This window comes from Periophthalmus magnuspinnatus, chromosome 2 (genome assembly GCF_009829125.3).
Source record: "Periophthalmus magnuspinnatus isolate fPerMag1 chromosome 2, fPerMag1.2.pri, whole genome shotgun sequence".
Lineage (NCBI taxonomy): Eukaryota > Metazoa > Chordata > Actinopteri > Gobiiformes > Gobiidae > Periophthalmus > Periophthalmus magnuspinnatus.
In genome coordinates, this window is record NC_047127.1 from 13,707,244 (window position 1) to 13,734,116 (window position 26,873).

General features: G+C 41.3%; 2 protein-coding genes across 2 annotated transcripts; both read right to left on the bottom strand.

The window, feature by feature from the left end:
• Positions 1–8,430: 8,430 nt before the first annotated feature.
• On the bottom strand, positions 8,431–11,336 carry LOC117382866 (homeobox protein engrailed-1-B-like). The gene is made up of 3 exons (XM_055228296.1): positions 11,273–11,336; positions 10,575–11,189; positions 8,431–8,924 (listed from the first exon to the last, which is right to left on the bottom strand). Exons 2-3 carry the CDS (start codon positions 11,068–11,070, stop codon positions 8,605–8,607), a joined length of 816 nt encoding a protein of 271 aa, XP_055084271.1. The 5' UTR covers positions 11,071–11,189; positions 11,273–11,336; the 3' UTR covers positions 8,431–8,604.
• A 12,884-nt stretch (positions 11,337–24,220) lies between these two features.
• Positions 24,221–25,855, bottom strand: LOC117382555 (complement C1q-like protein 2). The gene is made up of 2 exons (XM_033979768.2): positions 25,041–25,855; positions 24,221–24,479 (listed from the first exon to the last, which is right to left on the bottom strand). Exons 1-2 carry the CDS (start codon positions 25,629–25,631, stop codon positions 24,300–24,302), a joined length of 771 nt encoding a protein of 256 aa, XP_033835659.1. The 5' UTR covers positions 25,632–25,855; the 3' UTR covers positions 24,221–24,299.
• Positions 25,856–26,873: the final 1,018 nt, after the last annotated feature.

The window sequence follows — 26,873 nt, forward strand, 5'->3', positions numbered from 1 at the left end:
ACATTTAAAACGAGCTTCTGTTATCGAAAAATTAAAAAATTCCCTGGTTGCTTTCGTCATCATCAAAATCCCATATTAAGTTTAACAGAAAATAAAATAAATATTGACAAAAAGCATCAGTGCTTCTGTTTTGGGGTATGTTTGATTATGAAACAGAATTCACCAAGATACCCACATAAGCACCTGTAAGCAGGACTGGCTGCAGGTGCATTGTGGGTGACCCCGTGGTGTGTCTTGACCTTTGACCTCCTGTAAACAGCGGCTCACACGCACACACTCACACACACAGAGTCATGGGCAAGTCTCAGCTTCAAAAATGCTAACGTGGCTAACCATGCTCATACCTGTGTTTAGTTATGTATAATTTCTAACTTTTGATGCTAAAATAACTGAATTTAAATTTTAAACGACGAGCCAAAGACGAGATACTCTTTATACCATTTTCAGAACTGGCGTGAATCACTCTAGATACTATTCCAAATACACAGTTATAGAGTATTTGTAAAGCTCCTTAAACATAAAATAAATGTGCAGTAGTCTCCTGTCACTATTTGAAGGAACAGATGGAAAAACTAAACTCTTCCGTGACTTTAGCTGACTTCAAAACTCGTCCGAATTCAAATTTGACTCTTGCGTGTTTTGTCCATTTCACTTCTAATGTAAATACGCTCTCCGGGCTGAAGAAACACCCCTCTTTCCCCCCTTTTCAACCCCTCTCTCAGTAAACAAGTGGCGGTGTGCAGATCCTCCATGTAATCTGGATTTAGCTGCTAACACCACGGCTGCCGCTGCACACGGCCCCCCCTTCCCGGACGCTGCAATGCACTGTGGGAGGTTTTCTTCAACGCTACCTTTGTCTGTGCTCGGGTTTAAGGAGGTTCTATGTGCTAATGTTTTTGGAGCTTTTAACTATGTCAGAAGAAGAAGAAGTGACCTGGAGTTGTTCAGCTGTTGTTTTTAGCCTCATTTAAACTGCTAGCAACAATGGCGTTAGCATGTTTTGAAATCACAATCGTATTACTTGTCCATATATATATGTTATTTTAAGATATGAAACAAAATGCCAAAGCAACTCCTTCCTAAAAGTGACATTTTGAGAACTTTTTCCACATTCAAAAGATAGAATATTTTGTTTTGAATTGTTAATCACTATGGCAACGGTTCTAATTTTGTATAATTTTGAACACATGATAGAAAAAAACAAAATAATGAGTTTAAGTGTCTTGTTATATATGGTGTCATTTTGAGGACGGTGGGCCATTCAAAAGAAATATTGTTTTGGTTTGAGTTGTTAATTGCTATGGCAACGCAGTCCTAACTTTTCATCAGTCTGAATCCAACCAGGACTAAACCAGAACTAAACCAGGACTAAAACAGGACTAAAGCAGGACTAAAGCAGGACTAAAGCAGGACTAAAACAGGACTAAAGCAGGACTAAAGCAGGACTAAAGCAGGATTTAACTGGGTCTAAATTAGGACTAAACCAGGACTAATCCAGGTATAAACCAGGATTTAACCAGGACTAAAGCAGGACTTAACTGGGTCTAAACCAGAACTAAACCAGGAGTAGACTAGGACTAAACCAGGACTAAATCAGGATTAAACCAGGACTAAACCAGCACTAAAGCAGGATTTAACCGGGATTAAACTGGGACTACACCAGAGTTAAACCAGGACTAATCGGGACTAAACCAGGACTAAACCAGGAATAAACCAGGACTATTGTGGATATTTTTGGATCTCTGATAAACATTCTCTTGACAGTCCATTCAGACAGTTAGACCTTTTTAAAACTCTTCTTCCTTGACACGTGGGTTTATTCAAATTCCTGTGAATAATTAAAAATATTAAACAAAACACGTGAATTTAAAAGCTGCTGTTAACCGTCACATATATTGCATTATTTTTTGTGATTTCCTTCATAGATCAGTAACAAGTCCAACGTGTTTATCTGTCTTTTAAAATACCACATTTAAATATTGATCTGTTTTTAATTTCGTGCATATTATTTGACTGTGGCGCACACCGAAAGGCAAAAAGGTGATCGCTTTTGTCAAAACTCACTCCACTTCCCAAAGAAAGCATTCGGGGAGAAGTCTTTTTCTGCTTGTTTGGAGCCTGTGCATGCCAAATCGTGTCATTATCTGCGGTCTGCTCGGGTTAACAAATCCACCGCGCGCTCACATGTCAGGTACCATTTTGTAGAATAACCATCCTCCCTCCTCCCTCTCCTCTATTTCTCCCTCTCTCCTTCTCTCCTTCTCTCTCAATAGGATATAATGGACACGAGAAGGATCTAAGCTTTTTAAATGTGTACTATTCCATGTATGCACCATCATGTATTTACTCTCTGAAAACGTCTAGTAAACATTCATTTGTTGACGTGATTTTTTAAATTTGAGTAACGTAGTCGTGCGGTGTGAGCGTAACAGGAAGTGCCATCAGTTTGGTTGTTTTAAATTGACAGCGGATGCAAAATAAATTAAAAAAGTGGTTTTATATATATATGTGTTATTTTAAGATATGAAACAAAATATCAAAGCGATTCCGTCCTAAAAGTGACATTTTGAGGACTTTTTCCCCGTTCAAAAGATGTAATACTTTGTTTTGAATTGTTAATCACTATGGCAACTGTTCTAATTTTGTATCATTCTGAACACATGATAAAAAATGAAATAATGAGTTTCAGTGTCTTGTTACAAATGGTGTCATTTTGAGGATGGTGGACCAATCAAAAGAAATTTACTTTTGGTTTGAGTTGTTAATTGCTATGGCAACGCAGTAGCAAAGACTTTCTGATCCCTAAACCCACGTAATGTTTGTGTTTCTACAGCAGAGATGGACTAAACCAGGACTAAACCAGGTCTAAACCAGGGCTAAACCAGGACTAGACTGGGACTAAACCGGAAGTAAACCAGGAATTAAACAGAACTAAACCTTTACTAAAACAGGAATAAACCAGTCTTACACCAGGACTAAACCAGAACTAAAATGGGACTAAACCAGAACTAAACCAGGGCTAAAACAGGACTAAATTAGGACTAAACCAGGACTAAACCAGGACTATCGTGGAGATTTTGGATCACATCTTCTTGACCGTGTATTCAGACAAGTTACATTTTTAAAAACTCCTTATTCCTTGATAAAAACGTGATCACTTTTGTCTAGCTTAAAATTACTATACTAGCTGCTTACTGCTGAATACACAAGTTTAGCATTTGCGTACACAAGCTTTTCTTATCTTTCTTTCTTTTTAATTTATCTTAGTAACATAGCTGTGTGTGCTACGAGCTAAACAGGAAGTGCCATATATACATTTTTTTTTTTTTTAATTGACAGCGGATTAAATATTTGATGTAATGTTTATAATTGTATTGTAAATTCTTATCTTATTGTCCCACACATTTTACTTTACGTTTGTACGAGTAAACAGCATTGGCGAAATATATAGAAGAGAATCAAATTTTCTAATTATATGGACAATTTTAAAAGTGTGTGAAAAAATGTTGGCTTTGTGTGGGCCATTTTAAGAAATTATTGTCCAAATATAATGGAGCGATGTTTAAAAATTGTATCATTTCTTTGGCTCTTTACATAGAACTAGACCTATTTATTCCAACTTGCCTTTATAATTCAAAATCTATCAGAGCTTCTTTCTATTGGCTGTAGTCGTAGCCGTGTTAGCCCATATGCTACTTTAACATGGCATTCAGGTCTGGACATTTCTTAGGTATTATATAACAGTGTACATCTCATAGGAGGCTTACAATCTCCACTTGTACCTGCGTTCCAGCTCCGGCGCTCCCCCCTTTCCTTAAACCACATTTCCAGTGTGTATTCTCCCCTTTTATTGCGTTCATTTGCATATAAATTAAATCCATATTGTGCCCGCGAGGCTGACGGTGCTAACTATGCAAACGATTTCTTCCTCTACTTTTTTTTTTTTTTTACTCTTTGTTTTACAGATAAATCGCGAGCTTCCTAAGTGACGAGGCGGCTGTATGTGGAGAGAGAGGGAGAGAAGAAGAGGGATGGGGAGAAAGAGAAAGAGAAGAGCAAAGAAACGGTACTCTTTGGTAATTGTTTGAATTTTAAATATGGGCATAAGATCCACAGCAGGGAGCACAGTATTAAGACTATAAAGAGCTTCCATTTTGAAATACAAGATGGTAACTTTACTCATGGAAAGTACAATTGATTTAGGGTTTCAGTTCTGGTTTTGACTATAACGTTACTTTTGTTTTTTTAAATATATGTTAAAATACTGGGATCCTCCACTGAAGTAACTAAAGTATAACATATAGTAAATGGATGTACCTCTGTTTGAATATTTGGTCTCTAAATATTTGGTCAATTCATGCACCAAATGTAACCAAACTGACAAGACTGACAAGGGCTAAACCGGGACTAAACCAGAGCTAAATCAGGACTAAACCAGGACAAAACCAGGACTAAATTGAGACTAAACCAGAGCTAAATCAGGAATAAACCAGGACAAAACCAGGACTAAATTGAGACTAAACCAGACCTAAACCAGGACTAAATCAGGACTAAACCAGGACTAAATCGAGACTAAACCAGGTCTACATCAGGTCTACAGTGGGACCAAACCAGGACTAAACCAGGTCTAAACCAGGACTAAATCTGGACTAAACCAAGACTAAAGCAGAATTAAATTAGGACTAAACCAGGACTAAACCAGGTCTCATTTTACAGTACATCCATTATCTCATACCATGTTTACAGCGAGGCTATTTCAGGTAATTATAGTACATTTAAAGTGTAAATGTATTTTACGCAAATCCTATTTTTCCTTATAGTATTTTTGTATAGATTTTATAACTAGACAAAAAGATTATTGCAAGTTCCTGGCCTCATCCGTACATTTATGGAATTACTGTACTGTAGTGTTTTGTGGTAGTAGCTGTACAGAGAATGCTAAGAGTATAAGTAAAGGCTACATTTTAAGTTCTTTATAAAAAATTGTAGCACCTTTACTGTTAGATGAATATGTTGTTGTTGTTTTTTTAAATTTTCATCTATTCTTTTGTACTTGTCTTTATACTCATTCATACATGTACTGAATTACTTTAGTACTATGGCGTTTTCCAGTAGTAGCTGAAAATGCTACTACTGTTACTGCCAATTAATATGTCTTTTATTATTATTTTCCTCCGTTATAGACAATTCCTTATTCCCTTTCCACTCTAAAACGAGCCGTCTCTTAGGATGACGCTTTACGCACGATTATACGTTTATCATCCTTAGGCTTTATTTCACACGAGACTCCCCTTCACTCCACTGGCGTCGTCACCGCCCGAGTTCCACTAATAAATAAATAATACACGCTGAAATATTAATTAAAAATCCCACGACCTGAGGAATGGCCCATAAACCAAACAGCGAATCCCTCGTTGTCTTTATCGCAATCAATTAATACGCCTCTGTACGTGCGGGAGTGTTATTAAATATGCGCTCTATAGGCCGAGATGCACTCACGGAAAATAATTAAAAGGTGAGGGAGGCGCGCGCGCACGGCCTCGTTAGCTCTTAATTAAATAACCACACGCGCGCTCAGTCGTAAACAAATAACGTATACATGCGCCACACTGAGACTACGGCCTCTTAACGAGCCGTCACACGTTTAATGGAAACTGCTCCCACGCTGTAACGCGAGGACTGCTTCTTTATATTTGACATAGGCCAGTGGTGCTTAGAAATATCCATTCAAAGAGAAGACGGAGAGGCAGTTTTGGATCAGGTCTGTGCGTAACTGTCTAGTCTAGTAAACTAAAGGGGAAAGGTCAAATATACACTGTGCGTAAAAATGTGCCAAAATTGTTAAAATAGTCGTGCAATCTGAACTAATGCTTGATAATATCCATTCACAGGGAAGATGGGGAGACCGTTTTGGATCAGGTCTGTGCGTAACTGTCAGGTCTAGTAAATTGAATGGGAAAGGTCAAAAATACTCTGTGCGTAAAAATGTGCCAAAATTGTTTAAAATAGTGGTGCAGTATGAACCAATGCTTGATAATATCCATTCACAGAAAAGCTGGGGAGACTGTTTTGGATAAGGTCTGTGCGTAACTGTCTGGTTTAGTAAATTGAATGGGAAAGGTCAAAAATACACTGTGCATAAAAATGTGCCAAAACGGTTAAAATAGTGGTACAATATGAACCAAAGCTTGATAATATCCATTCACAGAAAAGCTGGGGAGACTGTTTTGGATAAGGTCTGTGTGTAACTGTCTAGTCTAGTAAACTGAAGGGGAAAGGTCAAAAATATACCGTGCGTAAAAATGTGCCAAAATGGAAAACTGATGGTACAAACGATGCAAATGATATCACTGAACGGTTAGTGCAATGTGGACCAATGAAAGCCAGATTCAAATGATATTTAACACTGTATGGTTAAAATAGTGGTGTAATATGGACCAATGCTTAATAATATCCATTCACAGGGAAGATGAAGAGACACTTTTTGGATAAGGTCTATGCGTAAAGTCTGCTCTAGTAAATTGAAAAATATACTGTCCGTAAAAATGTGCCAAAATGGATAACTGGTACAAAAACGCTATAATAGATGCAAATGGTATTTCAGATTAGATGGTTAAAGCAGTGGTGCAATATGAACCAATTCTTGATAATAACCATTCAAAGGGAAGATGGGGAGACCGTTTTGGATAAGTTCTGTGCGTAAAGTCTGCTCTAATAAATTGAAGGGGAAAGGTCAAAAATATACCGTGCGTAAAAATGTGCCAAAATGGAAAACTGATACAAAGATGCTACAGGAGATGAAAAAACTGATGATATAAGACTGAATGGTTAAAATAGTGCAACGTGGACCATTGCAAGCCATAAATAAAGATCATTTCAGTCTCATACCAGTGTGGAGATTTTAACCAAAGAGTTCACTTCTCTTATGCAAATTGAGTCTTAAGAGTTCTCAACAATAAATGTATAAATAAACAAACAATAGTGAGCCATCTGCCGTTTGGTTGTGTGATCTTGTTCCCAGATTTGGCCTAAGCACGTGGATAAGGTTTGACACACCCAGACCAACAGTGACGGACGGTTTCTCGTTGGTGTATTTTTATTTTATTTTATTTTTTTCAATTAATAATTTCTTTTAGGCTAACTGATGAGAAAGAATTTTGTTTAATCTGTAGAAAATGTTCGTGCGTAAAAGTGCTTTTTTTTTTTGCGATACTTAAACACACACATTTACATATTTATTTTACAATGGGGTCCTTAGGATTTGCGCAGTGAGACGTAGGCCCTAGTGCATATTTCGAATAGCTTGAGCGCAATTTTAGAACGTCAGTGTGTGGCAGACAAAACAATGTTCCTAACGCGGATGCGGAAGGATGGAGGACGTGCGTAAAAGTACAATGGCACGTCTATTTCACTGCAAAACTGAATATTTGCATTATTAGAATGAATTTAATACAGAAAAGCTTGTGTATTTTTTTTTAACCAGTGGAGTCACGAATTTGCAATGAATCTCTTTGTCAAAGTCACATTAGCCAACTCCATTTATCCAAAAATGCTTGAAAAGGGTTAATTAGATGTTCTTTTAAAGTAGATACAGCAGGCTAATAATTTCTAATCACCAAGATAACCACTCTGATTTAAGTAGAAAGCATTTACTTTTGCTGCGTTTTAAAATCCTGCCCGCCGTGGATCGCCCTGTGCCCTGTGTATAGCGCATCATCGTTACGCACGTTCCCCAAAGCCCACGCTCGCTCGCTCGCTCTCTCGCACTGTGGCCTGACCTCGCGCCACCCACGCAAAAGCCCTCGCGCTCACACACGCCGTGTCACGGAGTTCACGAGCCGGGCCCTATCACCGTGAACTCGGGGTCACGCGAGGCCAGACGGGACCATGTTTCTACACAACTCCTGCTGCTTTACGTCGAGAACCAAGAAAACTACCCAAAAATGACGCAAAGAGTTTTTAGATTTTAAATTATTTCCACTTTAGAGATAATCGGTGTTCTGTTCGCGCGGGACAAGATCACACAGCGTTAAAACGTTATCCTGGCTTCTCACATTATCAAATGACAAATTAAAAAGCTGCCGAGGTTACTATTATTAGCAGCGCGCACAGCCGGACAGCTTTACGCATCACGATGGGCATCCCAGTATCTTCAGTCCTGTGCGCTTTCATAGACTTAAATAATCCTTACAGTGATGCGTTTTTACTTTTTAGGTCGTAGAAAACACAAGTGTACCCACCCTTACTTCGTCTGCTCTGTTTTTTATTTCAGACTACATATGAAATGAACATATTAAAATCTTTGGCTTGAGCTCTGACGCAAATATGCATGATGTGACGCAAAATGAAAAAAGGAGCACAAAATCCTATATCGAGCTAAAAACAATGACGACGAACAAAGTAGTAGAAGTAGTAGTAGTAGTAGTAGTAGTAGTAGTAGTAGTAGTAGTAGTAGTAGTAGTAGTAGTAGCCGCCCAAATTAAATATACAACATGATCGTGTGGCTATATAAACTTTAATATAATTATGTCCATATAGAGTATTAACACATCTGCCTTTAAATACCCCCTTGGTGTCTTTTAAGCGTCTTTTTGTGAGTTCGTATCACTCGCTGTCTTCCTTCTCCTCCTGCACAGTCGTGGTGGAGTGGTTATATAGTCCCTGCGCCATCAGCTGCAGCGCCAGCCCGTTCTTGTACCCCGTGGCCTTTTTGATTTTGGCCCGCTTGTTCTGGAACCAGATTTTGATTTGCGACTCGTTCAGGCTGAGTTCCTGCGCCAAAGACTGCCGCCGCTGCTCCGTGATGTAGCGGTTGGCCTGGAATTCGGTTTTGAGTCTCTGCAGTTGCTCGGCCGTGAACGCTGTCCGGGGTCGCTTGTCCTCCTTCCCGTTCTTTTTCTTCTTAAGTTTGCGTGTCCTCGGGCCTGGCGTGGAGACAACAATAACACCAAGAAGACGTAAATGTCAAAGCTGCAAGTTTTTTAGGCGACAACAACAAACGCGTGGGATAGAGACGCGTGCGTAATTTGCGCGTAAGGACTGGGCTATAGCGACGCGCGCATGGCTCAGTTTGAAAACGTAGAGGAAACCTAATATTTGGATAGAAAGAGGTGGATAACAATGCAGCAGTGATGTGAAATATAGTTGGAGAGGGCGAAAACAACTATGCGCAGTGGGATTTTTTCCTTTCGTAATAGAAGTACAGCTGTCTGTGTTTTTTTGGCGTCAATGTTTTTGATGATGAGGCCTAAATATTTAAGTTAAAACACGTCTAAAACAAAAGAGACCGTGTATACTTCTCAAAATGCCAAAGCACAACAGCAAACACCTCAGTGGGACGTTGTTTTAAATGGTGTTCCAAAGAGGTGCAAATGGAGGTGTTTATAAGTGCGATTTATGGCACAATTACGCGCGGCGCCTTTACGCAAATGACGTCGTGTATTTTTGCAATGGTAAATACAGTAATTGTTAAGATTACGTTTATAAATTATGTTTAGGGGCTATATTTATAATAACACAGCTGTAGTGAGAGCGCAGGGGCCAAACACACACAAAAAACGCAGTGCTGTAGAAGGCTGTACATTAATCCAAATATTTAAATGCGCCCAATAAAATGTTTCTTAACCAAAAGACAATAAAAATACTTCCTCTACTCTTCTTATTAATTAGCCAGTTACTATTTAATTTATTTTTTTATATTTTAATGTGCCAAAACAAATGGACACAACGCGCCTGCGCACAGCTCTTTCATAAAACAAACAAATAAACAAACAAACAAAAAAAGCATTGTAAATAATAATAATAATGAGCTAGAATATGTTATTAGAGAGCAGTTGAATGGAAACACTGCATTATAACAGGCCTAAGTGACACAAAAACAACGGGGGCCGCACCAGATCAAAACAAAAACGTGTACACTCCTGCGTAATACACAAAAAGAGTCAGAAAAGCACAACTATTACAATTTAGAGAGTTGTTTTAAACCCAAATCTCACGTGGGATAATTCAAACTGACGCAGTTTTCATTTTCACTCTTAGGTTATGGTTTTCAGAGCAAAATGTAAATGACCAAAACAACAGTCTGCAACAATAAAAATATAAACTCATACAATTCAGACTTTATGAGTGAAAATATGAGCCGCTAAACGAGACTTTAAACACGTTTGAGCCACAGATAGAACACAGCACTTCACAACAATACGAGAGCTGTTTTTAAATGTCAAGACAAGAGGTGATTTCTTTGTCTCACACCGGGGCAATATCTCTCCTGCTCATTTGCATAATTAACTTGTTATAGCCTACATAATGTTATTTTTTGGTAAAGCAATTTAGCACTGCCGAATAATAGTTGAATTAAATGTGTAAATATCATAAACTACAGCAGTGTGAAGTCAGTGAACGGGACAGAAAACCAAAACATTATTTAGAGGAGCCGTGCGTAAAGCTGTCACACATGTCCCACTAAACTGCAGTAACAGAGCTCACAAATACTATGGAATAAGCCACGAGCCAACCCCGAGCTCCAAACGTGTGTTTAGATGGACGGGGAAAGCCCGTTCCTCCTAGCGACTCACCAGATGAGGGCCGATCCGAGTAGCGCGTGCAGTAGACCCACGCGGGCCACAGCAGCTGGTTCTGGTCCTTTAGAAGCGGCGGAGAGGCTGCGCTGTTGCCGCTCACAACCAAAACCGGAGACGAGTTGTCCGAGAAGCGAGTCCCGTTACTCTGCGCCTCTCCCGGTTTAGACGAGTTCTGTTTGGACAAAGGCGAAGACGACGTGGAGGAGGAGGACGAGGGCGAGGACGAGCTGCTGTCGCTGCTGCAGTTGGAGTCCAGACACAGGCTGGCGGAGTCCCGGCCCGCCTGGCCCCTCTCGCGGTAGTTTGGCTCTTTTCTGCAGCCGAAGTCCGGCCGGAGGATGTTGTCGATGAAGAAGTTTGTGGTTCTGTGGGCCTGCTGCGCGGCCTGGTGCGGCAGCAGCCGCGGGGGAGAGGGCAGGTTCGGGGACAGCGACATGCTCTCGTCCTCCGTCGAGTCTCGGCCGCTGCTCGCCTCCTTTGGCTCTTCCATCGACGAGAAACACGGTATTTTTGTCCTCAGTGCGCCAAACTCCACTTGTTGCGTTGGAACTCCCTCCTTTGTGGTATCCAAATTAGACGTAGACTACTGCATGCAAAAACAAGCTTCTTCTGTGGTAAAAAGGCGCAGTGTGTTTTATTCTGTGCCTCTGAGCGGCATGTTTGAACAGCTCTGCGCGCGGACACAGACGCACCTCCACGCGGCTCTTATGTCCGGCCGTGTCTCCAGCGCAGCGGAATATCACACTATTCTCTCCAAACTCTCCAGCCTCATCTCCTCTTGTGTTTTTCCTCCTCTCACGCCCAGACGGAAGCGCACACGTGCACGAGGCCAATCGGCGGCGCAGATCGTCCCTGTCACATCAGAAAAGGACCAATGAGAAGCCCGGACCGCGCGCCCCGGAGCACGCACACAACGGCATCAGTTTAAAGTAACGCACTGAGGCTCGTGAAAAAACAAACAAATGCCTGGAAATTAGTCCTGAAATGTGTCATATGTAGAATCATTTTTCCGCATTTTCCTCAGTTATCTTACCTTTGTTCATATGGATTACGCCTTTGATGATTTTGATTCATGTTTTACTTAAAATAATATAAATGTAAAAAAAATAATCATTTATCATGGGCACACAGGCCAAAGGAAGGAGCGTGTAGTGGGACTGCTGATACTGAGCATTGCACATTGCACTTTGGACATTTCTAAAATGGATGATTGTTTGGATCATAATTAAATCTTAAAGTTTATTTAGGTTAATGCCTCTTCTCTGTTTGTGTCGTGCTCTGCTCCTTTCAGCCCAAACCTCTCTGTGTTTTTGTGAGTTGTTTCTTTTGTTTGATGAAGACTAATATCTTGAACTGAAAGTATTTCTGTGAAATCCCACAGATCATATAAGAGCAGCGCGTGGACGTGTTGAGCCGCTGAAATCTTCATCCTCGAGGCCCGAGAGCGCGCGCCAGGCTACTTCATTAAACTCCAATTAGGACAGTATCAATATGGTGTTTAGCTGCGGCGCCATTGTGCGTAAATGAGCACTCAGTCCGCTCTTATCTGTCGCACCAACGAGAGGCTCCTCCACTGATAATTTATAGCTTTTAATTAGTCTTCATCCCTCGCGCTCCGCCCGGAGCTCGTGGCCGGTAAAGGGCTGAATAAAAGCCGAGTCAAAGCGCTGTCAGGGCGCGTGGCAGGGCCCTTAATCAAAGTGAAGCAGGGGCCGAGCGCGAGCCACGTCTAATTTCCAAGGTGCTGATAAAGCTTGTTGAATAATAGCGCGGGCCCTCGGAGACACCATTTACAGAAATGACTTTATTGACGGCTTAACGGCGGTGATTCATTCCACCTTTCATGCGCTGGGAGCCGGATTTGTCGCGCGTAATAGGATGATAAATGCACTTCTACGCGCTGCAGCCTCGTTTTTATTGAGTAGCCCATATAGTGGGAGCAAGGTGCATGTGTGCACGCACGCGCACGTGCACGGGAGCGCGAGCTGCTAACCAGGCTGTGTTATCACAGATCTAATATGAACGAGTCTAAATTGTTGTGAATGAATCGCGTTCAACAAAACATAATGAAATAAGTTGTTCCATGTTGTGCCATTTGAACCTTTGTTTGGTTTTGAGCCCAGGGACATTTTTCTGAACAAACCCCCGAGTCTTTTGTAACAAGACAAAGACTATAATGTTAAAATGTATTTTAGGAAACATCCTGTTTCACACTCACCCACAGAGAGGATGAGGCCCACACTGAGGCTGTGACGCTGCAGGTTCCATCACATGTGTGTGATTGTGTCTGTTGTGACGCACACGTGCACAGTGCGGAACACTGCGCACATTTTACATTATCATTTTTTTTACTCTCACATAAAGCTTACATTTTGAACATTTACATTTTAAGTGACTGTTGACCACTTGTCACACACTGTGGGAGTGTTTGTTCTATATGGTGTTTTTGATATTCTTGATATTTTTATACTTGTGACAGTTTATGAATGCACAAACCACACTCCACTAATGGGACGGTTCAGACTTCTCCCTGCGCCCTGTCTCCAGTCCACTGAGCTCACTCTGTGCGCATTTCTGCAGTGTGCTGCCATCTAAAGGCAGCACATATAATAACATGTAAAGTCAAACGTGTGTGAGCCTGTTGCTTTGAGACGAATAAAGATCCGGCTCCTTTAGGTTAACTCTTTCATTTTGTATCAGCAGCGTGATTTAAAGTTAATATGGGTTCATTTAGGTAAAGGCTAAGGGTTAGGTCACAGTTAGGGAAGTAGACCCCTAAATAGGCCGATAAGAATTAACAACAAGACACGTAGCATGTTTTACTTTTTTTTTGCAATATTGATCTAAAGCAGCGCAATTAGAGAAAGTGACGCTATTTCGTTGTGGAAAGCAGCAGATTTACATTTACTTTGATTTTATGGTTAAACAAGACCACGTGACATTATTAAAACCTACACATATGACTCTGAATCTGATTGTTTTTTATTTTTTTTTATGAATGAGAGAAAGAGCAGAGAAGTGGGCGGAAAATCTGAATTTTCTAAACTCAATCCTTGTGTACAGGACTATGCTGGATTAATTGAAATACAACCTTCTATAGTTTACTCCAACAGCACGAGGTTTTGCTTAAAGATGTTGTTAAATCCAATGTCCCATTATCTCAAACTTACTTAATAATGACTTTATAGTGGAAGCCATTCATAAAACATTGACTCTTTCTTGTTAGTCTCAACGTGTCCAGACCAAACGCACCAGTACCTCCTCACGCGCCAATATTCACTTAAAACGCAGTGCTGTGGCGCCCTCTAGTGGCGGTACGCTGTTAGTGACACTGCCCTTAAGGATCTGACAAGCACAAAATAGTTTAAAAGTTCTCAAAATATTGTGAAATGTGACACAGCTTAAAATACAGAGCTTGTTACGTAATTCAGGAACATTAATAGTGTTTTCTAGAGCTTTCTACGAGTAGCATTTCAGTTTTTGTCCACTAGATGTCAGGGTAGAGCCACTAGAAAGTTTGATAATGAGTATGAGTATTTCTTAAATGATAAAGTACAGTAATGGGACACAAAACAAGGTAAGCCAATGCAACAAGAGACAAAATGGTCATACTATTACTATTATTACTGTAAATAATATGCCAATTATGACCCAAAAGAAACACAATTTGAAGTATTATTTAACAACAAGGATAAGACAGCATTTATCTGTGGGTCTGAAGCACTCTAACTACCAAATGTTGCTCCAAAGTTGTAAATTAATAGTAGTAGTAGCAATAGTATCAGTAGTAGTAGTAGTAGTAGTAGTAGCAGTAGCAGTAGTAATTGTAACTCTCACAGTTGGTGGTTTTCAGATTGCAGAATGTGATGATGCTATACTTCCAGATGGAGGCATTATTATTAATTACGCTGTACTTTGGTTTGAAATATACAAGAGGTAAATTCACAACTGTTGAAACTGACATGACCTTTGAACTCGCTGCATTTTAGCAATATTCATTTGCACTGTCCTCATCTGTGTTAAATATGTCTGACCTGTAGAAAGTGATGTCGTCTGAAACACAGCAATTCATCCAACTCCTTTATCTGTTTAAATTTACGGCCTTTTCAAGTTCCTCTGTTCTCCTGATACACGTCTGCTCAAGTTTGACATGTTTGTGTAATAAAAATGTATTAACAGTCTTTGCATCTCTCTCTCTGTCTCTCCTTCTCTGCCTCTCTCTCTCTCTCTCTCTCTCTGCCTCTCTCTTTTTCTCCCTCCTCTCTCTCTCTCTTTCACTCTCTCTTTCCCTCGTCTCTCTTTCTCTCCATGTCTCTTTCTCTGTCTTTTCTCTCTCCCTCCCTCACCCTCTCTCTCTGCCTCTCTCTCTGTGTCCCCTCCTTTCTCCCTCTCTGTTATTCTCTCTCTCACCTTCTTTTTCTCTCTCTCTCCCTCTCTCTTTCACTCCTTCTCCACCTCCCTCTCTCCCTCCCTCTCCTTCTCTCTCTCCTCCTGGCCTCTTGTCCTGTGCAGTGTCTCTTGCCCCTTGCTCCTCTCCGTCAATAATAATACATGAGTACTCTCTCCCTCCCTCTCTCTTTCCCTCCCTCTCTTCCTATCACCCTCTCTCTCTTTCTCTCTGTCTCTTTCTCTGTCTATTCTCTGTCCCTCTTTCTTTCTCTCTCTGTCTCTCTCCCTCTATCCCTCTCTGTCTCTCCCTCTCTCCCCCTTTCTCTCTCTCCCTCCCTCACACTCTCTCTCCCTTTCTGTCTTTCTCTCTCTGTCTCTCTCATGCTCTCTCTCTTTCTCTCTTTCTCTCCCTCTCTCCCTCCCTCTCCTTGTCTCTCTCTCCTTCCCTCTTGTCCTGTGCAGTGTCTCTTGCCCCTTGCTCCTCTCTGTCAGCAGTAATACCTGAGTCCTCTCTCCCTCTTTCTTTTTCCGTCCATCTCTCTCTCACCCTCTCTCTCCTCCTCTCTCTTTCTCTCTGTCTCTTTCTCTGTCTCTTTTTCTCTCCCTCTCTCTCCCTCGCTCGCTGTCTCTCCCTCTCTTTCCCCTCCCTCTCCTCCTCTCTTCAGTACAGCAGTGTCTCTCTCCCTCCCTCTCTCCTCCCTCTCCTCCTCTCTTCAGTACAGCAGTGTCTCTCTCCCTCCCTCTCTCCTCCCTCTCCTCCTCTCTTCAATACAGCAGTGTCTCTCTCTCTCCCTCTCCTTCTCTCTCTCCTCCTGGCCTCTTGTCCTGTGCAGTGTCTCTTGCCCCTTGCTCCTCTCTCTCAGTAATAATCCATGAGTCCTCTCTCCCTCTCTCTCTCCCTCCCTCCCTCCCTCTCCTCTCTCTCCCCTCCTCTCTTCAGTACAGCAGTGTCTCTCTCCCCCTCTCCTCTGGTGTCAGTAATAATCCATGAGTGCTGTGTGTTCTGGTTTAATGAGGGAGTCGTGGTTAGCGCGGGGCTGATCTCTGGCCTCACACTCACCTGTTATAAATAATGGAGCTCTTCTTAAAGCAGATAAATAATGAAGCTCTGGGAAGGACTTTTCTCTGGTCCTAATGAGGGGTGAGGACAGGGCTGGACACTGCTGTGGGACTGGGACGAGGGCTTTAGACGTGGGCTAGCAGCAGCTGTAGAAAAAAGCTAAACTGGAGCTGATGGCGCTTTTCAAATTGTCTTTTTTTTGTAACTTATAACCAAATTATAACCAGATACATATTTGATATTTTTCAGTGGTCACTAATCGATCTAAAACTGTTTAAATTCATCCATTTATTCCTTTTATGCCCCTCATTTGTAAAACACTCTCATAAACCAACTCAAACTATGTACATTTTATGAACTGTAATCTATGAAAAAGGAATAACATGTTAATAGACTGATCAGCCACAACATTATGACCACCTCCATACTCACAAATAAAGGCAAAAGACAGCTATTTATTTGTTGCATCTCACGTCTTTTTAATGAAATTGTTTGTTTAAAATGGATTATCTTACATTGTTTTTGTGTCAGTGGCTTAAACAAGTTTCAGTATTATCGTTTATAGCAGTACTGTATATGCCTGTAGTAATATAACGTACTTCAAAATGTGTTATCGCGACAGGTTTAGTCAAAACGGTGGCGTATATGTTCAAGACTTTCCTGGTTTGTAATGTCATTGTCAGGACTTTATGATTAGAGGCATGTTAAATACATTGTGGTATTGTTTTTATTAAAGTTTTCACTATATCAGCAGTAACCATATATTAGCAATGACAATAAAAGCAGTATTTGAGTTCCAAGGGGCAAACTTAAACATTTTTGCATTTAAAATAGTATCTGCAAAGAGATTTATGGTTACACTGTTGCGTTTTAGGTGAGTACATGGCTTTGGTCAGCTTTGCAACTGTTGACAAAATAGATTCTCTTTAGGTAAGCTAAGTTTATTTGTACAGCACGATTGTTACGCAAAGTAATTCAAAGTGGTTTACAGAATAAGAAAGACATTAAAATCACAATACAACAAATCAAAACATAAATAATCATCATAAAACGTTAGCGGTAAAATCTCAACACCTTTTCACGGGCCAAATTAGACCGCGTGAAGGACCGAGTTTAGCCCGTGGGCCCCACTTTGGACGCTCCTGAACTTCTATAAAAGATGAAGGAAGTTTTGTTATACTTCAAAATAGTTTTAAGTGTTTCCTGTTTTCAACACTTTCACTTAAAATAAATGTTTACTGGACATTTTATAACGCCATGGCGACAAGATAATCATATAAATCAGTTACAGTGGTGGATGAAGTACTCCATTTTGTTATTTAAGTAAAAGTGCAGATACCACAGCAAAAAAAGATAAAATAAAATACTCAAGTAAAAGTTCCACCACTGTTCTGTTCTCTAGTTCTAGTGTTAAGGTTTTTCTTCTATCGGTAAATGCACTTTTCCCGTCTGAGCGTGTCCACATGTCTCCATTGTAGCGGTGCTTATGTGCTAAACGTGTTTGCCTGTGGACTTGACTTTTCACTTTGATCTGAGTGAAAAACCAGCATGATTCACACACACACAGAGGGTTTATCAGGAGGCAGCGTGTACACGATGTCAGGGGCACTTTACGGGCCGGTGTCCCTTAGCCACATGCTTCATTTTGGCTGTTAAATTTCAACTTTGAATGAAAAGCGAAGGTTTGAGTTCGAAAGTATTTGGAATAAGTTTAGTCCTGGTTTACGTCCTGGATAAGACCTGTGTGTTCTGAGGTGCGCTTTGTAACTTTTCTGTTGGGGGGGGGTCAGCCACCTGCTTGTCTCCATGGAGATGTTATAACTTTGTCTGGAATAATCCGTAGCGTCGATGGTGACGTCGATACACCGTGTTACAGGTCAGATTTGTGGAGAGGCGACTTCGCTTACAGTAATAATGTTTTTCAAATTCATCAATAAAAACACGTGCAATCGAATAAATGCAAGATCAGTAAGTTTAATGCCATGCTGCGGAACATTTGAGGCATTTGAAATTATAAGTTCACCTAGTTTGTGTTTAAATCTTGGCTAATATTTATAATCCTTTAAGTCCCTTCAAAAAAAAACTTCAGGCCAAAAATGGAGGGGTAATAATGGACTCAGACTTGAACTTTAACAGTCACATCAAATCAGTAACATCTGCAGCTTTTTACCATAGAAAACATTGCAAAAATTAAAGGTAAACTGCACGGCCCAGTCTATACATCCGCTGTCGAGGGCCCTAGAGACAAATTCAGCTTAGGGCCCCTTGAAAGCGAGGACCAGCCCTGGTAAACTGTCAAAACCAGACTTGGAGAGACTTATCCATGCGTTCGTCTCCAGCAGGTTAGACGACTGTAACGACCTGCTCAAACTCGCCTCGTCTTACCTTAACACTGGATTAGACCTGATTTAGTTCACATTTTCCCCATAACACCACATAATATCAGTCCGTCTCATTCCTTTAAATAAACGTCCACTCTTATCCCGGCCGTTGTAAATCTATTTTCAATCAAATCTATAATTCATATCCTCTTTTCCTTTGTGGCTCCAGTCCGTCGTATCAGTCTCCATCTGTCACATTTGAATGCTAAAGGTTACTCCAAGTCTTTTTTCCCTGTTTGACTGTATCTTTGATGGTGTCTTTCAGGAAGAGAGGGGAGTCCACTGAGACCGGCTCAAAGGTCACGCTGCCCCCTGGTGGTACACACATACACACACACACACACACAGGCGGGAGGGTGCACATGTTGGGTTTCCGTGCTTTTTGGGGACATTACATTTACAAAACATTGGTTATATGGAAATAACTGTGTAATATTTTTGAAAGAATCCTACCGTGAGGAATTACAAGCCTGCTGTTCTGGTTAGATCAGCCCCAAGCACGGATAAAGTCATTTGTTGTTGCGTCAGGAAGGGCATCTGGAGTAAAATCTCTTGAAATGAGTGCATAGAGGGTAGACAATTAAAAGAAAAATACAAAAATACTCGCTAACGATAAGACAAACTGCAACAATAGCATCTCTGGTGACAAGGGGTTATTTCAAGTGATTTATTTTTGTTGGAAGGCGCAGTCTTGTTTGTTGTTTGTCCAGAATGTTCCACAATATGGCATTAAATATGAGCGGGTGATGCCACGGGGCCAAGATATAGGTCAGAACTGTGAAGAGGCAACACCACCCTCAGTAAGAATGCGACATAGACACATTTAATGCCGTACTGTGGAACATTTTCGGTACAACCATAATGTTTCCATACAAGAATAAAGCTCACAAAGTGTATTTTTATTAAAGGTCCTATATTCGTGAGCTTTAAGCCATGTTATAATCCTGTCTCCTCCTCAAAAACAGACCTGGAGTTGTGTTTTGTTTCATTCACATTTTTGAGTCACACTTTATTATTAGTCTGTTACATTTCCAAAGCTCAAAATGCTCTGTTCCACCTTGTGATGTCACGAAATGGAAGTTTCAAGTTAACATCTACCTTTTTTACCTTTAGTTCAGTCGAGATCTGCAATTTCAGATCTGAAATCATCCAAATGATTCTAGTGAAGGTGTATGACGTTTAAAAACACAATGGAGCATTTCCTGTATCACCACATGATGACATCACAAGGTGGAACGGAGTGTTTTCAGTTTGAGAGACAAACTCAGCCTAAATTTGCAGTACGTGTGTTAAATGTGTGTGAATGAAAAAACACAACTCCAGGTCTGTTTGTGATGAGGAAACAACATTATAACACAAATCAGAAAATAGCGTAATACGGGCACTTTAACACTACCAACACAGCATTTATATATATACAGATACTTAACATTCTTATTATATTGCACTAGCAGTAAGATGTATTTTCATTATGTTCCTTCGAAGTCATTTATACAGCCCTAAGCCTTCTAGTAATGCATTTGAGTAGACTAACTTGTAGTACGGTCATTATTTCCTCTGTCTGTCCCTTGTTTGTCTGATTACACCAAACAAGAGATTTGGCCAGTGCACTCTGACAGATCAGTGAGTCACGCCCAACTAAACAATATCCCATGGTTCTTTTGGGGTTATCCTGAAGACGATTGCATAACCCACAACCATTGACTTTTAACATAGGCATCGTATTAATAGGCCATTGGTTGTATAGTTGTATAGTTTCCTGCAGTAACGCCGTGAACGCTTTTGTCATGTTAATATTTACGCCACAGTACATATGAACACGCGTGATGCTGTGGGCAACTGGTCTGCCTGAAACGATCGAAAGAATTATAAATTATATGTGTCATTTTCAGGAAAAGGTAGAACGAAGCACCAAGCAAGTTATGATTTTCTTATTTTTTGATGATTTTGTTCATTAAAGCGCACGCTATTTTCAGATCTATGTTATAATGTTGTTTTCTCATCACAAACAGACCTGCAGTTGTGTTTTGTTTCATTCACACATGTTTAACGCACACTATTCTCTCAAACAGAAAACACTCCATTCCACCTTGTGATGTCATCATGTGGTAATACAGGAAGTGCTCCGCTGTGTTTTTAAACTCCCTACGCCTTCACTAGAATCATTTAGATCATTTCAGCCCTGGAATTGCCAATCTTCTACTAAACTAAAGGTAAAAGGAGCTGATAAATTGAAAACTACCACTTCATGACATCACAAGGTGGAACAGAGCGTTTTGAGCTTTGGAGATGTACAGACTAATAATAAAGTGTTACTCAAACATGTGTGAATGAAACAAAACACAACTCCAGGTCTGTTTTTGAGGACGTAACAACATTATAACATGGATTAAAGCTCACAAGAGTCAATTTTGCGTAATATCAGACCTTTAATTCCATTTTATTTACAACTTTGAGGATATCTCTGACAATGCTAACTCCACCCACCATTGGTCAGTGTAAGATATATATAGGTAGGATATATTTGTACATGGAAATCAGGTTTACATTTGAAATAGAACACGTTTCAATATTGTTTTGTTCATTACTTTTGTATTTGCAACAATATAAACTTGAGACACTATTGCTAAATGTAGGAAGAAATGTTTTATATGTATATTTATACCTAAAGAAAGAACATTTACACCTTTATTTTTGTTTTATTAATTCATATTTTATTTCCAGCATTCATCATATCTGACAGTACTTTTAACTATGTGCTATAGAGAGAATGCATTTACCCCTGAACTAGTATCACATGTTAAAGGTCCTATATTAAGCAAAATTTACTCTTTAATCCATGTTATACTGCTGTTACTGCCTCAAAAACATAGCTGGAATTGTGTTTTGTTTAATTTGCATGTTTGAGTAACACTTTATTATTAGTCTGGCTACATCTCCAAAGCTCAAAACGCTCTGTTCCACCTTGTGATGTCATGAGGTGGTAGTTTTCAAGTGAACATCTACCTTTTTACCTTTAGTTCAATAGAGATCATTTACTTTTCGAGCCAATTTTTACCACCTATAGCAAAACATATATGTTGTTCACCAATACAACAACAAAAACCTGCTCAAAACTGCATAACAAAAACCCTGAGTCCTGCAATTTTGTTTTGTTTTGGTCACCGCGACAACCACAAAGCTATATTTTCTCCGATATCTGCCCGAAAAAAACAAAAAACAAACACCTCCTCCTCCTCCCAAATGCATTGTGTGCCCCACTTTATCTCATCTGTCAGGCCCGCACCTGTCACTCAGCCATCGCTCACTGTCGGCGCCCCCACCAGGACGTGAGCGGGAGTGTCATTTGTTGTGCCGTTAGATATGCAGCCGTGCGTGTTGGAGCCTTGTTGATGTCTCAGTCCATGTCGGCGGGACGCTTTTTTATCCCAAATGTGTCTGAGGAGGCTAAAGATTTGTAAATGGTTTGGCAGAGGTAGAGCTAAAGCCATCATCATGTCTGAAGCCAGTATCAACACGGCGTTTATGAAATATGAATGGGTTTTTCCATAGCAATATTGATATGCTGAGAATGTGTGTTTGTGGTGATGTTATCCAGGTTGAAAGGTAACACTTTATAATAACAACACTGCCTCTTTAAAGGATGAACAAAGACTTCATTTATAACAAACAAATATTAAGTGTTTATGTTTATCCTAATCCTAAATCCTAACCCCAACTCCTTAATTAAGTAGTTACTAAGCCGTAATCATCATATTAATTAAGTCAGCGTCATAGACTGTGTAAACAAGTGGATTAAGCGAGTGCGACGTCATCCATAGCGTTCGGAAAATGATGCAAATCGAGGCTAGCAGTTACAGCGATGAATTTGGAGCCGAGTTGCAAATTAGGAATTCTGGCCGCGAGTATCATAGCAACCAAAGAGCCAATCTGGAGCGAGACTGTTGAAGGTAACCCGCCCACACCGCTGGTTTAACAGGGAGCGGGCGCTTAGCAACGCTGTCAATCAAACCTGTTGCTAAAGCCAGCGGGAGTGATCTCGGAGAAAGAAGGCAGCAGATTTGTCTCTTATTATTGTTCATATCTTAAGTTATGGAGACAGTAGTGAAATAAAAACACCAGGATCATGTAGAGCGGGTTAATATGAACATTTTAAGACGAAAATGATGAGTCTGGCAGCAGCAGTTACAGAGAGAGGGGACACAGTTTTCCAATGTAAAGTGAATTGAAGCCAGAGTCGATGAGGCTGGAAGCGCGCCCATGATCACTTCCTATTTGGAACGCGGCGGCTAGCAGGTTAGCTATGTCCATTTACATATACAGTCTGTGGCTTTACATCACACATTACACACACATCCGTAAACCATTTACCTTTCATGTTTGTCAAAGTGGGCACTGCTCTACCAACTGAGCCACTGTTGCCCCTATAATTTGACTTTAAGTAACACACCTCCTCTCCTTCCAGGTAAAATAAAGTACATTTCTTCAAAGACAAGGTGAGCCGGATTGCGACGCCAACGCCTTAATCAAAGTTTATCTGCGCGGTCATGCTAATATTTGCCCTGCATGATTCCATTTGAACAGATCCAGCTCATGTGTAAACAGCTGTTTTCCAGTAGCGACGAGCGAAAAGAAGAAAAAATAAAGCGTCTTCTTAACAAACGCTTAGGGAGGTCTTCGCCAATCTCGCTACGTTACTCCAGTGTTGGCCTTAACGAGCCTGGGGTACCACTGTTTCGGGGGGTTTATTCTGAATAACAATATGAAATGACTCACACACTGGGAGCATATGTTTAGCCGTGTAACCTCATCGTCACGGAACAAACCTGACCCTGGAGCAGAGCCTATAGAGACCGCTTCATACCAGTCCAACGTGTTTGAACAATACTGCAGCTAATAGTTTAAAAACTCTTGAAAAATTGTAAAAATGTAAAATATATACTCGTAAATTGTTTCATTCTGTTACGACGAAGCGTTAATTTTAATATAACTTATGTGCCATATGTGTACAGCTAAGTCTCTATTATGTTTAAAGCCTCATTAAGTAACTTTTCTTGTGCATTCCTCAGCCTGACATGTTCCACAGTATGGCAAGCAAGCCAAAAAGGCAAATTACAGGTTAGATCTACGGAAAAGCCACCCCAGTAACAATATTTCAACTGTTTTTGCAATGAAATTCCATGTATTTGAATAAAAGCAAGACATATGGGTTTCATGCTAGGCTAACAAACAAAGAAGCAGTACGCTATCCACTGGAAATGTTACACAGTGCATCTTTAAATTCGATGCCACATCAACTTGCATAAAAATCATAATTTGTTGCGTTAAGGTGGACTTACACAGCTAATTTTAAACTGCACCTGAACCTAAACGTGCCCTAAAAGAAGACTGTATCCAAAATTAGGGTCAGCTGTGTGACCTTTATGAATAAAACTCACAAATGGCCATCGGGGAGCGCTACACATTTAGTCAGTGACCGGATACAACCCCAGCAGCAATAGAGCAAAAGTACAACATATACTTTTCCATATTGTTTATTTATTAGTCGTTAAGTGGGACATTGAACATCACTTATGTCTTGGCTAATTTCAGCGCCATCAGATATTCTCGAGATTCAGGTGAAAGCTGGTTTTAAAATGTGAAATAAAAACAACATTTCATTTGGCAAAGGGCACAATCCACACACACAGCTTTACAGTATCCCTCATGTTAGCATATTCAGAATCCGAAATGTTACAGTGTTGAGTCTTTTGAAAATGGCCTTATTAATTATACCCACACTAAACATGAAATATATTAAAAAAAACATCAATATAATGTCATTTTAAACAAGAGAAGCCTATACACTTTTCTGTAACATAAGTCCATGTACTGTGTGTTGTCCAGTGGTCAGTCCAGATACAGGATGAAGCCGGAGAAGGTGCTGTACTTGTTGTTATTGCCTCCGTGCGCTTTGCCTCCGTCCAGTTTGACGTACACCTCGTCTCCAGAGTCCAAGTGCAGCAGCGCAGTGTTACTGGCGTAGTCGTAGTTCTGGTCCGCGTCCTGCGCGATGGCACTGGCTCTGACCTGATACAGAAAAAAACACAAAACGTGCAAATAGTCTGTGAACTGTAATAAACACACGAATGTTTCAGTGATGGTAAAACGCCACTCGACTAGGCATTGGTGGAACAATCAGCTTTTACGCACGACAGTCACGTCCATCTCAGCGTGCGCACGCGGTGGTGTGAGCACAAATAAGACTCGTCTTTAGATATAGAAACATGAATGAATAGATTAAGTACATTGTTATGTTGTATGACGCGTACTCAGCGAGAAAATGGATGTGAGAGGCGTGTGTGAAGCGCATTTGGTGCGTAAAAACGAGTCCAAGACATTACGCACCAAATTACACGAATGGAAATTGCGTTTCTAACTTACATTACAGTAATGTAATGATAAACCACAGCTGCTCGTGGTATACGGATGCCAATTAGCCTGAAACCGGGTTTTATTGTAACTAGACTATGTAATTGATCAGTGCAAATCAGTTCTATAAACAAAATCATTTTGGTCTCGTTTGTCCCGTGCGTTAGTCAAACTGAACCAGATGTTGTCTTTACATGTCCTTTCAGTTTGTGTCTTTACCTGTCCGTTCTTGCACAGGTCTGCCCACATACTGGTGCCGTCTCCTCCGCGCATCAACACGTGGTAGGTGAAGAAGTACATCCCGGGCACCTGGCACGTGAACTTGCCAGTGCTCGCGTCGTAGTGGTTTCCCAGGTTTGTGATCACGTCGTCGAACTTTAGCACCTCGTAGCCCTCGTGGGGATTCTTCAGACCAACATAAAATGCGATGCGTAAAGGGTTGGTGGACGAGTTCTGGTCGCTCTCAGTGGTATCCGCTGTCCCGGTTGTTAAAGTTGGTACGGACAGTTTGGGGCCCCTTTCTCCCGGCGGGCCCCTGGGTCCCGGTGGCCCCGGTGGTCCCGGCTCGCCTGGTGGTCCTCTGGGTCCAGGTTTCCCCGGTCTGCCCGGTTCCCCGCGGGTCCCCTGCGCCATAGGAGGCTGTGGCAGCGCGTTGGCACTCTGCTTCATGGCTGTTGCGCCCCCCGGTTTGGCGCTGTAGGGGTCACACACCATTCGGCACGTGCCCATCATCTCGTAATAGTGCGCCGAGCTCTCGGTGGAGCGCAACATGAACAGAGGGACCGCGATGACCACCGCCAACAGGACCATCACGGACACACAGACCGCGACCAGCAGCGCCCGCTTCCTCCCGGAATAGATGGACGGCGCGCAGTCCGCGGAGGCGCGCCGAGAGGGAATGGTGGCTACGAACACTTCCACTCAATAAACTGCGGTGGTCCTCACGAACGCATCCCCCTGCGTCCACACTCCGACTGTCTGTGGCACGAGCCCCTGTGGAGCGGCTGGGACCGGGCTGAGCGCGCGGGAGGGCTGGAGGAGAGCGCGCGGCCAGATGTGGACAGCTGCAACGCAAATCAGACCGGAAGAGAGCGCCCTGACCTTCAGATTAAGAGATGGGCAGTTATGTGTTTATCAGATGTCACATTAGTTTGACTGTTGGACTGTTGGCCATCCTCACGTGATTTAAGGAGCATAAATGATGAGCCGTGGGTGAGGTCAAAGACAGTGGCCAGTCAGTGTGTGGGAGTCATTTGAACTGTTAAACGTGCTGTCTGCTCATGCACCTGTCACACCACACTCCACCTGCCTGACGTCTGTAATAATCTATAATAAGACATTTAATTTGACCAGTATTCAACACCTGCACATGGGCAAGAACACATGTGAATGAAGCCCAAACCTCACATTGAGTTTCCCCCCCTCTCTCTGACCCATTGTGTAAACCAAAGGCAGCATCTGGGTGCGTGTGTGTGCATTTGACTCAGATAAAGTCACTCTCCTCGCTCAGGGCTGCTGCAGAACATTCACGAAGCAACCAACCAAAACAAACTATACACATGTGTCACCCAAGTGCAGAAAATGAGGCTATGATTGAGTTTCGGGTCCTTCCTCTCAGATAGGATGTCTTCATCAGTCTGGCGCGATGATGTCTTATTTTCAAACGAATACACCGTGAATTCAGATTTGGGCTAAATTAAAATTCCCCAAGAGCACAGCCGATCATTACTCTGTTGCATACAAATGTGTCTCCAATGGCGTCTTTAGTTTTTGAGGACAGCGAGGACTTGAAAGTTGAATAGAGCCTTTGTTACTTAATCCACTCGTTATTTCAATTGTAAGTGGCTCGTTGAAACCGAAATGCATCCACAAAGATATGTCTAAAATGTGTCTAATAGAATCGCAGTCTGGGTTTCTTCTTCAGAGCTCAAGGTGATGTCTGAGGATCTGTCCGGGACTTGAGGCTTAATTCACAAGCCTGCTGCGGCCAATAGCAATTTCACCCATGCTCAAGTCAGATTTAAACCTCCAAAATGGCCGACGTCTGGAGGT